Source organism: Lithobates pipiens, unplaced genomic scaffold, assembly GCF_037356315.1.
Source record: "Lithobates pipiens isolate NorthernLeopardFrog02 unplaced genomic scaffold, aLitPip1_a1.2 Scaffold_35, whole genome shotgun sequence".
Lineage (NCBI taxonomy): Eukaryota > Metazoa > Chordata > Amphibia > Anura > Ranidae > Lithobates > Lithobates pipiens.
Window position 1 is genome coordinate 647,484 of NW_027507811.1, and position 14,583 is coordinate 662,066.

General features: G+C 47.0%; 1 protein-coding gene across 1 annotated transcript in view; it reads right to left on the reverse strand.

Annotated features, from left to right (window-relative positions):
• Positions 1-1,862: 1,862 nt before the first annotated feature.
• LOC143955425 (uncharacterized) overlaps positions 1,863-14,583 on the reverse strand; it is a 56,630-nt gene continuing 43,909 nt past the window's right edge. Inside the window, exons 3-6 of the mRNA XM_077465474.1 lie at positions 13,434-13,640; positions 13,137-13,349; positions 4,476-4,617; positions 1,863-3,896 (exon numbers count right to left, since the gene is read on the reverse strand). Of these exons, the coding sequence (XP_077321600.1) occupies positions 2,386-3,896; positions 4,476-4,617; positions 13,137-13,349; positions 13,434-13,640 (2,073 nt within the window). The 3' untranslated portion in view covers positions 1,863-2,385. The remainder of the gene's footprint in view (positions 3,897-4,475; positions 4,618-13,136; positions 13,350-13,433; positions 13,641-14,583) is intronic.

Below are 14,583 nucleotides of genomic sequence, written 5' to 3' on the forward strand. Positions count from 1 at the left end.
CCCACTTCTCTGCTGGGTCCCTAGCTTGGCACTCCAGATACCTCTCAAGTGTCACCCCACTTCTCTGCTGGGTCCCTAACTTGGCACTCCAGATACTTCTCAAGTGTCACCCCACTTCTCTGCTGGGTCCCTAGCGTGGCACTCCAGATAACTCTCAAGTGTCACCCCCACTTCTCTGCTGGGTCCCTATCGTGGCACTCCAGATACTTCTCAACCTTCACCCCTGTTGACCGCCTCAGTCCCTGACTTGACACACAAGTCTGCTCTGCAAGCGTCACCTCCGCTGGTTGGGTCCCTGGCTTGACCAGCATCTGAGGTTTCCCGATTCTCCACCGTCCCCGGTTGGTGAGAATACTTCTCCGGGACTTGCTTCAGTTACTCACGGTGGTCCCTGGTAATAAGGTGGTTGGTCCTTTAGTGGCGACAGCTTCCCCTCTACCTCCGACCACGACAGGTTCTCCGGCCGGCAGAACCGTCACTTCTGGTTGGACTGCAAGCCGTAATCCCAACCCTGCGCTGCTCTCTTGGTTCTGGATAGGTCCACAGACAGCCTAGCAGCCAGACGTCCCCGGGATAGGCCCAATCTCCGGCCTAGCAGCCCGGGACACCTAACACATGTACACCCAGACAGCCGTCCGGGTGGCACAGAACACAGATCACCTGACTCCGCCCGGATATATAGGCTCTCCCAGCCAGGCCAAGGGATCCAAACAAAAAAAAAAAACACGATTGATTCCAACCAACAGAATGTCCAGCCGTCAAGTGTGGTGACATCACGTAGCTCAGCACCTCCCTAGGCGTTTCGTCATCATAGACGTCATCAGGAGCGTGAAGTACTTGGAATAGGTAGTTTTTTTTACTCCTCATTGCTGTCAGTGGACACAAATGCGATTTTATAGTCGTTGTTTGTGAGTACTTTGGCACTTTTTTTTTATTAAAGCCCCTTAACAGTAATACTACCTATTCCAAGTACTTCACGCCCCTGATGACGTCTATGATGACGAAACGCCTAGGGAGGTTCTGAGCTACGTGACGTTGCCACGCTTGACGGTAAGACATTGTGTTGGTTGGAAACAATCGTGTTTTTTTTTGCTCATTGACTGAGATACCTGTATCTGATCAGATTATGGTATCTGTATGATATTCTACAGATACCACAACCTGACATCGGGTCGTCCTTCTCATATCTAGTACCACCAAATACCCGGCCACTTGGTGGTAGAAGAGAAAAGTGCAACAAGGCCAATCTTAGGGAGAAATCAATGGATCTCTAACGACCAACCAGGGTAATTATTCCTGGCAAGTAAATTTGAGAAGAGCTTCCTAAACCCCAGGGTGATACATTTCATTGCACAGTATTACTGTTAAGGGGCTTTAATAAAAAAGTACTCACAAACATCGACTATCAAATCACATTTGTGTCCACTGACAGCAACGAGGAGGTAAAAAAACAAAAACAAAAAAAAAAAACACGATTGTTTCCAACCAACACAATGTCCAACCGTCAAACGTGGCGACGTCACGTAGCTCAGCACCTCCCTAGGCGTTTCGTCATCATAGATGTCATCAGGGGCGTGAAGTACTTGGAATAGGTAGTATTACTGTTAAGGGGCTTTAATAAAAAAAAAGTGCCAAAGTACTCACAAACATCGACTATGAAATCGCATTTGTGTCCACTGACAGCAATGAGGAGTAAAAAAAAACTACCTATTCCAAGTACTTCACGCCCCTGATGACGTCTATGATGACGAAACGCCTAGGGAGGTGCTGAGATACGTGACGTCACCACACTTGAAGGCTGGACATTGTGTTGGTTGGAAACAATCGTGTTTTTTTTGTTTTGTTTTTTACTCCTCATTGCTGTCAGTGGATGCGATTTGATATTCGATGTTTGTGAGTACTTTGGCACTTTTTTTTTTATTAAAGCCCCCTTAACAGTAATACTGGGAAGGAGACTCTACTTGTTGACCTCAGTCACGGTGGATTTGGAGGAGCTTCGTGCCCATGTTGAAAATAAAGCTGCTTTGACTACTTTATCTGGTTAGTCCAACGCTTAGGGTAAGGGTCAGTGTGTGTCCTACTTATCGTTGGTGGTCTTCATTGCAACATCTATTGTTTTGGGTCACTGCGATCGTTTGGAATCCTCGATATATGGACTTTATATTTGTATTCAATCACCACACTCTTCACTCAGTGTCTTCATCTAGTATAAGCGCTGCATTTTTATTGCTAATTACCTAGGTGCAGTCCGGACGACCCCCCCCCCCCCCAGCACCCCCATAGCGACGCCACTGCTAGAACCTGAAGCTCAAGGTGTACTTCCTCCCGTTCTGAGATCTGTGATGTATGGCAAAATATGGTTCATAGAGAAGATCTTTCCCGAACTCAGGACACTAACACCTCCACGGTTGTGTGGGTTCTCTGATGTCTGGAAAGGCAGGGCTTCTGTGAAAAACATTTCCCGCACTCAGGACAGGAATACGGCTTCTCCCCCGTGTGAGACCTCTGATGTGTGGCAAGTTCTGATTTCCGCGGATAGCATTTCCCGCACTCGGGGCAGGGAAATGGCTTCTTGCGCGTGTGGCATATTTGATGTCCGTTAAGATGGGACTTCTGGGAAAAGCATTTCCCGCACTCAAGGCAAGTATACGGCTTCTCCCCCGTGTGACATCTCCGATGTGCATCGAGAAGTGATTTACGTACAAAACATTTCCCGCACTCGGAACAGGAATACGGCTTCTCCCCCGTGTGAGATCTCTGATGTATAACAAGGTCTGATTTCTGCAGATAACATTTCTCGCACACAGGGCAGGAATACGGCTTCTTGCCCGTGTGGCATATTTGATGCCCGTTAAGATGGGACTTCTGGGAAAAACTTTTCCCACACTCGAGACAAGAATAAGGCTTCTCCCCCGTATGCAATCTCCGATGTGCATCAAGAAGAGGTTTACGTACAAAACATTTCCCGCACTCAGGACAGGTATACGGCTTCTCTCCTGTGTGAGATCTCTGATGTATAACAAGGTCTGATTTCCGTAGGTAAGATTTCCCACACTCGGGACAGGAATGTGGCTTCTCCCCTGTGTGGCATATCTGGTGTCCAGTTAGATGGGACTTCCGTGAAAAACATTTCCCGCACTCGGGACAAGGATACGGCTTCTCTCCCGTGTGACACCTCCGATGTGCAGCAAGAAGTGGCTTTCGCACAAAACTTTTCCCGCACTCGGAGCAGGAATACGGCCTCTCTCCTGTGTGAGATCTCTGGTGTATAATAAGGTCTGATTTCTGTAGATAACTTTTCCCACACTCAGGGCAGGAATGCGGCTTCGTCCCCGTGTGGCATCTCTCGTGTCTGGAAAGATTGGACTTCCCGGAAAAACGCTTCCCGCACTCACGACAGGAATACGGCTTCTCCCCCGTGTGAGATCTTTGATGTCTGACAAGTTGTGGTTTAGACGGAAAACTTTTCCCGCACTCGCTACAGAAATATGGCCGTTGACCAGTGTGACATCTCACATGTACACACAGGCTGGACTTAAAACGGAAACGTTTCCCGCACTCGGTACAGGAAAACTTCTTTTCTTTTTGAGGGACGGCACCGCCCCCCACGGTCTGAGGTTCCTCGGGATTTGAGGAATACGATGGTCCGGCACCGCCCCCCACGGTCTGAGGTTCCTCGGGATTTGAGGAATACGATGGTCCGGCACCGTCCCCCACGGTCTGAGGTTCCTCGGGATTTGAGGAATACGATGGTCCATCCACAATGTGGGGCACCACCAGGATATACGAGGTAGTGGGGTTTTCTGAATACTTTGTGGTGTCCTCATCTTCTACTTTACAGTCTGGAGACAAAGTGAGACAATCCTCTGAGGTTTTCCTCATCTCCCGTCCATCTACTAAAAGAGAAATGAGAAAGATTATTGTTAGATACGAGTAGGTAGGTTGGTTCTCCTAAAACAGTACTCAATCCACATTAGTCAGCTTTGTTGCTGAGGATCATTCCTGGTAAATGGTTCCTCATGATCTCCAACCAGCTCATGTCTGCGTTCATTGACTCTTGTCGGTGATGGATTCAACGGGAACTCTACTTTATAGGATTGGCAGTGGTGTGGGGATTTCGGGAGGAGCCCCCCCGTCCCCTCCTTCATTCATTATTATCTTGATAACACAAGATCCTTCCTTATTTTAGTCATTTATATCAGCAGAGCTGAGCTCTATCACAAGTCAGGGAATGAGGAACCTGGTCCTGGTGAAGGACTTCTCCTGAAGACCACCAAGGTTGAGCTATGGACTCATCACTCATATCTTCTGACAAAGGTTCCACAATTTGAGGACACATAACAGCCAGAACAATAGTACTTTCATGAGGAAGTGTAGCCATGGCAGTCCTCGTTTCTCTTTCAGTACAGGGCCCTACTCTGGACCAATCAGTGAGCAGTATGGGTGGAGGAATGGATTTAGTGTTAATGACCCACCTGTGCTGATCTCTGTAGGAGTGTCCTCCTCTATAAATGTCCCCGTTATTCCATCCTCCTCCATAGACTGCTGATCACCCCTCACGAGTGTCTCTTCGTCTTCTTCTTTAACCTCAACTTTTATGTCTATCGGATCTTCACCCTAAACCAAGAGATCGAGAACAACATTTTTGTAGTATAAGCTTTAACGATCTGAGACCACATAGAAAACATCATCTTGTAGGTCCATACATCAGGCTTTGATTTACGGACGTAAATGGAAAAGGCAACAGTGTGGTCAAAGACGACTCCTGTTTGGTGAGACACACCTTATGCAATAAAGGCTTTATTTTGGAGGGAGCCAGATGCCTGGCCAGCAGGGCAGGACTTAGGGTGGTGGGGGCCCCTGGGCTTGAGTCACTTTCAGGCCCTACCTTCTATACATTACCGTATTTATCGGCGTATAACACGCACCCCAAGTTTAGGAGGGAATTCCAAGGGAAAAAACTTTTAGGAGGGAACTTTAAGGAAAAAAATTACATTTAAATGCCCATCGATGCAGCCTTATCAGTGTCCATCTGCAGCCTTGCCCATCCATCTGCAGCCTTGTTATTGTAGCCTTGTCAGTGTAGCCTTCTCATTTGCAGCCTTGCCCCAGTGTCATTTGCAGATTTGTTATTGCAGTCTTGAAATTTAAAAATGGCTCTCGGGTCCTCTCTGCGGCTCATGGGTCCTCTCGCAGTCCCGAGCGGAGCTGAGAGTAGCCTCACAGTCACACCCAGTCCCTGTGTTATGTCCATCATAGGGCGGGACTGGGAGTGACTGAGCGGAGCCTAGCCGAGTACACTCGGCTATTTATCTCTGCGGGGCCCGCGGGCATCCTATTGGGCGGGGCCCATGGGCTTGAGCCCAGTCAAGCCCAATGGTAAGTCCAGCCCTGCTGGCCAGCAGTAGGTTGCTTCAGGTCTGTCAGCAGGAAACCCTGTGTGTTACTAAGTCACAAAAACAGTAAAAAAAAGTGGTCACCGCCGCCCCCCCCCCCCCCCCACCTATGACTGGCCTTTGCAGCAAGGAGCACTGGAAGGGGTTACGTATGTCAAACTAAACCAAAGAAATTTACCAGCTCAACTTACCGGCTAGCCTACGACCAAACGAATAGAGCAAACAATATGTGTTCAAAACAGGGGTTTAGTGTTACTAAGTCACTGAGTTTTAAGGATTTATTGCCTGTATTCTTTTACTGTCTTGTTCCTAGTGTTTGAAAATAAACTGAATGTGCGTTTCATGGGAAATGGCTGTTTGTACTTCCTGTTTAAAATGTTGTGTACTCTTCTCGGGAGTCACGTACTTTCCACTGCTGAGCTAATCCCTGACAACTGGTGGAGAATGCGGGCAACTGTGTAAGCCGCTTTAGTAAATCAGCCCCAATGTATATAGTCTTTGCAAATAAATTGAATGTGTGTTTCATGGGAAGCGGTTGTTTGTTCTCCCTGTTTAAAATGTTGTGTACTCTTCTCGGGGGTCACGTACTTTCCACTGCTGAGCTAATCTCTCGCAACTGGTGGAGAATGCGGGCAACTGTGTAAGCAGCTTCAGTAAATCAGCTTCAGTGTATATAGTCTTTGCAAATAAATTGAATGTGTTTTTCATGGGAAGCGGTTGTTTGTTCTCCATGTTTAAAATGTTGTGTACTCTTCTCGGGGGTCACGTACTTTCCACTGCTGAGCTAATCTCTCGCAACTGGTGGAGAATGTGGGCAACTGTGTAAGCCGCTTTAGTAAATCAGCTTCAGTGTATATAGTCTTTGCAAATAAATTGAATGTGTGTTTCATGTGAAGCGGTTGTTTGTTCTCCCTGTTTAAAATGTTGTGTACTCTTCTCGGGGAGGGTCACGTACTTTTCACTGCTGAGCTAATCCCTGACAACTGGTGGAGAATGCGGGCAACTGTGTAAGCAGCTTTAGTAAATCAGCCCCAATGTATATAGTCTTTGCAAATAAATTGAATGTGTGTTTCATGGGAAATGTGAAAATATAGCTGAAAAACAGCAGCTAATAAACTCCGCGCCATTTATACAAATGTGAAAAAAGGAATAAACTAATAATCAGTGAATCAAATAAACTAAGTGAAACACTAATAGCTGCTCCCTTGAAACAAGAGAAAAAAAAAAAGGCGGTACCTAGTCACGTTCGTACACGTACAGTTCCGGACGTTTTTGGTTGTCGGCTGTTTCTTGGTGGAACGCACGCCCTACACAACGAGGAACTACGCATCCATTACGAAACAATTGTTTTAAGCGAGCAGCCCCAGTGCTAGGTCGGGCACCGGCATATGTAAGCAGCCATTTGGCCTTATGTTTTTTAATTTATTTTTATTATTAAACGGTGTCACACTATGGATTTTGTTTGCTCTCCTTTTTTTATGACCTGTCTGAATCTATGAGGAGAAGGTTTTTTCCATAAGAGGTCCACCTGATTCCATGTGAGCAGGGAATTCACCTGCATAAGCCTATTTGACTATCTTTTTAAATAAAGTAGTCAACAGCATCTGGTAAGAAGACAACTTTATCTTCACAGTTGGGGTGTTTTCTGTGTCCAAAATTTTGGTGAAGGGACGTGTCACAACTTTGTAGAAGATTTCAGCCGCCTTCTGGCATGTGGATTTAGATGGAGTTTTTCATTGAATGAATCACTGCCTTGGACTGTGGATATATTTTGTTTTTTCTAGTATTTAATTGGGACTTTATTCTTTATTTTTTATTGTATTATTTATATTATTCATTTCTTTGCAACTATTTGTTTTTTAATTCATGGTGATAGGTTGTCTATTACTTGAGGTGCTTTATGATTATTCATTTTCACATTTGTAATTGATATTTATATTTAAAAAATTTTCAGCGCCCCTACTATTACTTTATTTTTTTCATGGGAAATGGCTGTTTGCACTGCCTGTTTAAAATGTTGTGAACTCCTCCCTGGAGCCACGTACATTCCACTGCTGAGCTAATCTCCCACAACTGGTGGAGAATGCGGGCAGCTGTGTAAGCAGGTTTACTTAAGACCAATATGGCAGAGTTAGTAAGACAGTTTGTTCTGGCAAAAGCCAATCAACAGAAGGCAAATGTACGATTGCAATAAGCTTTTCAGCATACAGAGTTTTGGCAGAAAGAGAGGGAAAAGCAGTTGCAACAGAGCTTTGCAGCTCAACAGCAAGCTCAGCAACCGAGCCATGTAGCTTAACAGCAAGCCCAACAACAAAGCCTTGCTGTCCAGCAATAAGCTGAGGCTCCACCACAAAGAGTTGCTGCTACTGTAGGACAAGAGTGGTTCCAAGGAAGCCACTTATTGCCAATGCCAAGTTAGCCTTAAGACAGGGGTGTCCAAACTTTATTCAAAGAGGGCCAGATTTGATGAAGTGAACATGCTCGAGGGCCGACCATTTTGCTTGACATTCTTTAAACCATTAAAATTCAGTCTAAGTGTGTTTATCCGAGCACTAATACACGGCCCAACAAGAATTCTCTTGCCTTTGTGCTGTGTGTGGTGAACAGATGAGCTCGGGTGTGTTATTTGGATATACTGGATTTAATCGGCTTATACCACACACCTAAACTTTAAAAAGGAAGTCTCAGGAAAAAAAAAAAAAATCTTACATTTTAAATAAAGACATGTGAAGCAAAATAAGGGTCAGTGCCCATCTGCAGCCCCCAGCGTATTGCCATGAATTCAGCCCCCAGTGTATTGCCATAAATGCAGCCCCCGGCGTATTGCCATAAATGCAGCCCCCAGCGTATTGCCATGAATGCAGCCTCCAGCGTATTGCCATGAATGCAGCCTCCAGCGTATTGCCATGAATGCAGCCCCCACCGTATTGCCATGCATGCAGCCCCCAGCGTATTGCCATGAATGCAGCCTCCAGCGTATTGCCATGAATGCAGCCCCCAGCGTATTGCCATGAATGCAGCCCCCAGCGTATTGCCATGAATGCAGCCTCCAGCGTATTGCCATGAATGCAGCCTCCAGCGTATTGCCATGAATGCAGCCTCCAGCGTATTGCCATGAATGCAGCCCCCACCGTATTGCCATAAATGGAGCCCCCAGCGTATTGCCATAAATGCAGCCCCCGGCGTATTGCCATAAATGCAGCCCCCAGCGTATTGCCATGAATGCAGCCTCCAGCGTATTGCCATGAATGCAGCCCCCACCGTATTGCCATGCATGCAGCCCCCAGCGTATTGCCATGAATGCAGCCTCCAGCGTATTGCCATGAATGCAGCCCCCAGCGTATTGCCATGAATGCAGCCTCCAGCGTATTGCCATGAATGCAGCCCCCAGCGTATTGCCATGAATGCAGCCCCCAGCGTATTGCCATGAATGCAGCCTCCAGCGTATTGCCATGAATGCAGCCTCCAGCGTATTGCCATGAATGCAGCCCCCAGCGTATTGCCATGCATGCAGCCCCCAGCGTATTGCCATGCATGCAGCCCCCAGCGTATTGCCATGAATGCAGCCTCCAGCGTATTGCCATGAATGCAGCCCCCAGCGTATTGCCATGCATGCAGCCCCCAGCGTATTGCCATGAATGCAGCCTCCAGCGTATTGCCATGAATGCAGCCCCCAGCGTATTGCCATGAATGCAGCCCCCAGCGTATTGCCATGAATGCAGCCTCCAGCGTATTGCCATGAATGCAGCCCCCAGCGTATTGCCATGAATGCAGCCTCCAGCGTATTGCCATGAATGCAGCCTCCAGCGTATTGCCATGAATGCAGCCCCCAGCGTATTGCCATGAATGCAGCCCCCAGCGTATTGCCATGAATGCAGCCTCCAGCGTATTGCCATGAATGCAGCCTCCAGCGTATTGCCATGAATGCAGCCCCCAGCGTATTGCCATGAATGCAGCCTCCAGCGTATTGCCATGAATGCAGCCCCCAGCGTATTGCCATGAATGCAGCCCCCACGTTGCCATGAATGCAGCCCCCACATTGCCAGGAATGCAGCCCCCACATTGCCATGAATGCAGCCCCCAGCGTATTGCCATGAATGCAGCCCCCAGCGTATTGCCATAAATGCAGCCCCCAGCGTATTGCCATAAATGCAGCCCCCAGCGTATTGCCATAAATGCAGCCCCCAGCGTATTGTCATGAATGCAGCCCCCAGCGTATTGCCATGAATGCAGCCCCCACCGTATTGCCATGAATGCAGCCCCCACCGTATTGCCATGAATGCAGCCCCCAGCGTATTGTCATGAATGCAGCCTCCACCGTATTGCCATGAATGCAGCCCCCACCGTATTGCCATGAATGCAGCCTGCACCGTATTGCCATGAATGCAGCCCCCACGTTGCCATGAATGCAGCCCACACATTTCCATGAATGCAGCCCCCATATTGCCATGAATGCAGCCCCCACGTTGCCATGAATGCAGCCCACACATTTCCATGAATGCAGACTCACCATTGCCATCAGTGCAGCCTGATTCACGTCCCTCTGCAGCGTTGGAGGAGACAGGGAGGGGGGCGGGACGAGCACCGACAGACATACAGGAGAAACTCCTGTTTCTATCGACAGCCTCTTTAATTGAAAGTCCCGCCTCCTGTGATGGACAAAACGGTTGTCCAATGGCAGCACAGGACGGGACTTCCTTTTACACAGGACGCTGTCCTGTATCCACGGCACTCGTCCTGCCCCCTCCATGGCAGCCAGCATATCTACCTTTTGTGGCTTTTTCGTTGGGGGCCACAAAAGATAGATATGTGAACATGACCAGACGGGCCGTCCGAAACCGGAACGCGGGCTGCGATTGGCCCGCGGGCCGGACTTTGGACATGCCTGCCTTAAGAACAGTGAACTGGGCTGGGAGCCCCACTATTATCTGGAGATCCCAAAATGCGTTATATGACCTACAGCCTGCAGGAAGAAAGGATTGGCTCGGGTAGATGTGTAACCCTGGATGTACAGGCTCAGCGTGTTCACAACTGGACAACTGGTAAGGCCTAATCTATTTGACTAGGAAGTGGCAGCCAGAGGTCCGCACACTGTGGAACGTGTGGTCATGGATCAATTTCTGAGATCTCACTATTTAGAAATGGGGAGATCCGAAAAAATGGTGAACAAACTTTTGGAGCTGGTTGAAAAGGCATAGAAAACCTCCTCTCTTAAAGGTTCACAAATTTTCACCCCAAAGAACACACTTTCCCAAGCGCCGGATAAGATTTTACCAAGTGATGGGGTTGGGAGAGTCAAAAAGGGGGAACTAAAAGGCACTGGGAGGACTCAATTGTCTGCCTGGTAATTCTGGCAAAAGCTGAACTAGTGGCTACTAGGGTCCCTCATCATAGAAGAGTGGTGGTAATTGGTGTACATGGAGACACTAAAGGGTATCCTATTGCAACGGTGTCTTTGAGACCTGCCCAGTTAACCTTTGTCCTCAAGTGGTTGTAGTGTCCACCTGCCATGCGATGCCACTGTGGGAAGGGATTTTCCCAAATTCTAAAAACTCTTGCCCAGACCACCCCTTAGGCTCGGTTTCCACTAGTGCGACGTTTCATGCTATTTGGGACTGAAAAGTCGCATGACAAATCGTACCCCATGATTTCCAATGAGTACCGTTCATATCTGTGCGACTTCAAGTCGCAGCGACTTCAAAGTAGTCCCTGCACTACTTTGGTCCCACTTTAACGCGACTTGAGGTCCATAGACCTCAAGAATACACAGGCATTGCTTCAAGTCGCGGAAAAAAAATTGCGGTAAAATCGCACGACTTTGGGCTTGCATTAGTGGAAACCGAGCCTTAATCGCTTCTTTAGTGCATGAAGGTGCTCCCAGGGACTCCTTTAATGGTTATGAGGACTTTCCTGAGTCTCCCTTGTCTATATTAGCAGGGGAAGCAACAAGGCCTAAAGACGAGCCTTCATCCGCAGAAGAGGACCAACAGCTTCTGGAGTTTGCCGATTTGGAAGTACACAGAAACAATTTTGCAATTAAACAATGGAAGGATGGGGTACTAACCTAGATGAGAGGGTTGCTCTCTAATACTTTATCATGGAAAAGGGACCTAATATACTGGGTAACACAGAAGGTAGAGGAAACATTGAAAAGATTGTGGCGCCTAAACTTTACTGAATGCTGGCCCATGGGCAAATTCTATTGGGCAGAGAAGACCTGAGAGAGAACAGTACAGAGATTTTATTTGCCTGAGGTTGGTAAGTAGGTAAGAAAGTACTATTCTTCTGCCCCCTACCAAACTTCCACAGCCACTTCCGCTCCTCATAATTAAGGCACTTTTCGAGAGGATCACCATAGGTTTGGTCGCCTCTTTGTTTAACGCAATTAGGGGTCATCAGCATAATGCAGCAATAATGGACTATGCTATCTCTCTGAAGCATCTCAGCCAAAACATTAGCCAAAGAGCTTCTTCGGGTTTTAAGTCTTGAAGGCATTTCCAAAGAGATCCTTATAGACCATGGTACCCTATTCATGTCTCAGGTATCCAATAAGCTTTGAAAATGACTGAACTCAATTACGTGCTTTAGCATGCCATCCTCACACAGGTTCATCTAAAAGTTCAAGAAACCGTTGAGGTAGATGGTGGATGATGATGGAAAGAATTGGGACTGTCTGATACCTTGTTTGGATGTTCGAAATTGCAGAGGTCCTCCAGTCATCCACAGGGTTCTGTATGGGAGGCACCCAAGGAAGCTGTTGTCATTTGATAGAGAAACTTGGAAAAGCGATAGTTCCCCTTACTGAAGAATGACTGGGCATGTCATGCAAACGCAAAATAAAATTTCACGTGTAATGCCCATTGTGAAAGAAACATTTGGCCAAAGCAGAGGATTTACAATTACGGGGTATAGTTACTTATCTTTTCCCCTGGCGGAAGGGTGTTGGTTCTGGTCAATGTGCATGGTGGTAAGTTCCTAACAAAATGGCAAGGGCCCTATGAAGTAAGGGGTGGGGGAAGTAGATTGATGTAACACCAGATTGCAAGGCATGAGATAGATACCAAATTGACTGATCGCCTGGGAACGGCCCGATGCAGGACCACGTTGGACCTGTCCAAAGCTTATTGGCCCAACATGTGACCAAGAAGGACTTGACCCAAGCTTATTGGCAGATTCCCCTCTTTGAGTCAGCCAAGAGCAATAAAAACAGCGTTTGTAACTCCCAATGGGGTGTTTTGGTATTGGAGAATGCCCTTGCAGAAAGTTCCAACAACCTTTCAAAGGACGATGAATAGGACAATTCGACCCATCAAAAGTATAATGCTGCTTAACTAGATGGCGTGACCATCCATAGTGAAGATGGGGCCCCTCTCATTTTTTTCGCACCTTATTAAACACCATACAGGACGTTGAGTTCACAGCCAAGCCTAAAACATGTGCCATTTGGTTAGAGGGAGCAAAATATCTGGGGTGTATCATTGGAAGGGGCATATCAAGACCCCAGGAGAACAAAGTGGAGGCTAGCCAATCCGGCCATGCCCCACCAACAAGAGTTAGGTTTAAGCATTAGTACATCATCGGCTAGATTGGTTCTTGTATCATGACTGTTCGCTCACAAGTGGACAGACTATCTAATTGTACCCTAGTGTTTTATCCATACTTTTGTTTTATCATCTCCCAAAGCAGCCTCATCGTTTCAGAATGGTCAGTTTCATGTTCTAGATGTTCTACCTCACCTACCTGATGATGACGACGGATGGTGTGACCTCCCTGTGTGGAATCCCGGGAATACAGAGGACGGGGACATCTCTCTGGTGGGTTCCTGTAGCTGGATGACTCCTCCATGGTGTCCTGGTACAGATCTTTGTGTTCTTCCTCCATCACCCCATCCTCATCATCCTCCTCTTTTATCTCTTCTTTCACAATGATTTTAAGATCATTCAGATATCCACTCTGAATATATGATAATAATAGAAAAAAAAAATGGTAACAACGCAGATAATGTACAGATCCTATCAGTGATTGTTCCTCATCTACCTGACGATGGTGGGGGATGGTGTGACCTTCCTGTGTGGAATCCTGGGAATACAGAGGACGGGGACATCTCTCTGGTGGGTTCCTGGTATTTGGTGGCTCCATCATATCCTTGTGTCCTTCTGAAAACTCCTCCATCACTCCATACTCCTCATCCTCCTCTTTATACTCTTCTTTAACAACAATATTATAATCTTCAAGGTTTCTACTCTAAATATAAAATAATAAAAAAACATTGTAACAAACAAGCTTGTGTAGAAATGCTATCCACCAGTGATTGTTCCTCATCTACCTGATGATGGTGGGGGATGGTGTGACCTTCCTGTGTGGAATCCCGGGAATACAGAGGACGGGGACATCTCTCTGGTGGGTTCCCATTACTGGATCCATCTGTAGGAAACACACACACTGACTGAATACATTGTTTCTATGTGTTTATCAGATGATGGGGGATCTAGGTGGAGCCTCCGTACTGCTCTCTCCTTTACAATAAAGTCTCCTCTTACCCGGTGATGTGAGGGGCGGCTGATTGTCCATCATGACGTCCTTGTAGAGATCCTTGTGTCCTTTCTGGTGGTCCTCCTTTTTAAAGCAAAGGAGGGATTTTATTTAAAGGAATCAGACATTTTTAATATTTCATTTTATACATTTAAAAAAATGCCTACTCTTAATGGATTTTTTGCATTGGTATATGACCCCCCCGGGCAGTACCCGATGCCCCCCCTTTTTGCTATTTTATCGACACCCCCTTGCTTATTAGCCAATAAAACCCTATATAAATCCGCCTATCCCTCGTTACAAGTGTTATAATCCGTTTAGTATAGACTGAAGGTGATTGGTGGGAAAGTCTCCAAAATGAAGAGAATGTTCCGGCCCCGTAAGTGGGGGGAATGTTCTGCCCCTGAAGGGGTTAATCTAGGTTCCCACACTATATATGTGTGTATCATCATCTGCTGGAGATAAAAGACGTCACAGTGACTATGGAGGAAGAGGACGGACATGATGGGGGGGTAACTGGGTGTAAATAGAAAATAAGATCGTATTACCTCCTTTGCTGCAACTTACAGCGATGTCGCCTCTCTACTTCCTCCCGACTCACCTCTCACCCGGGAACTTCTTATTTATACCTGACATCACTTCCTCTCCATCACTG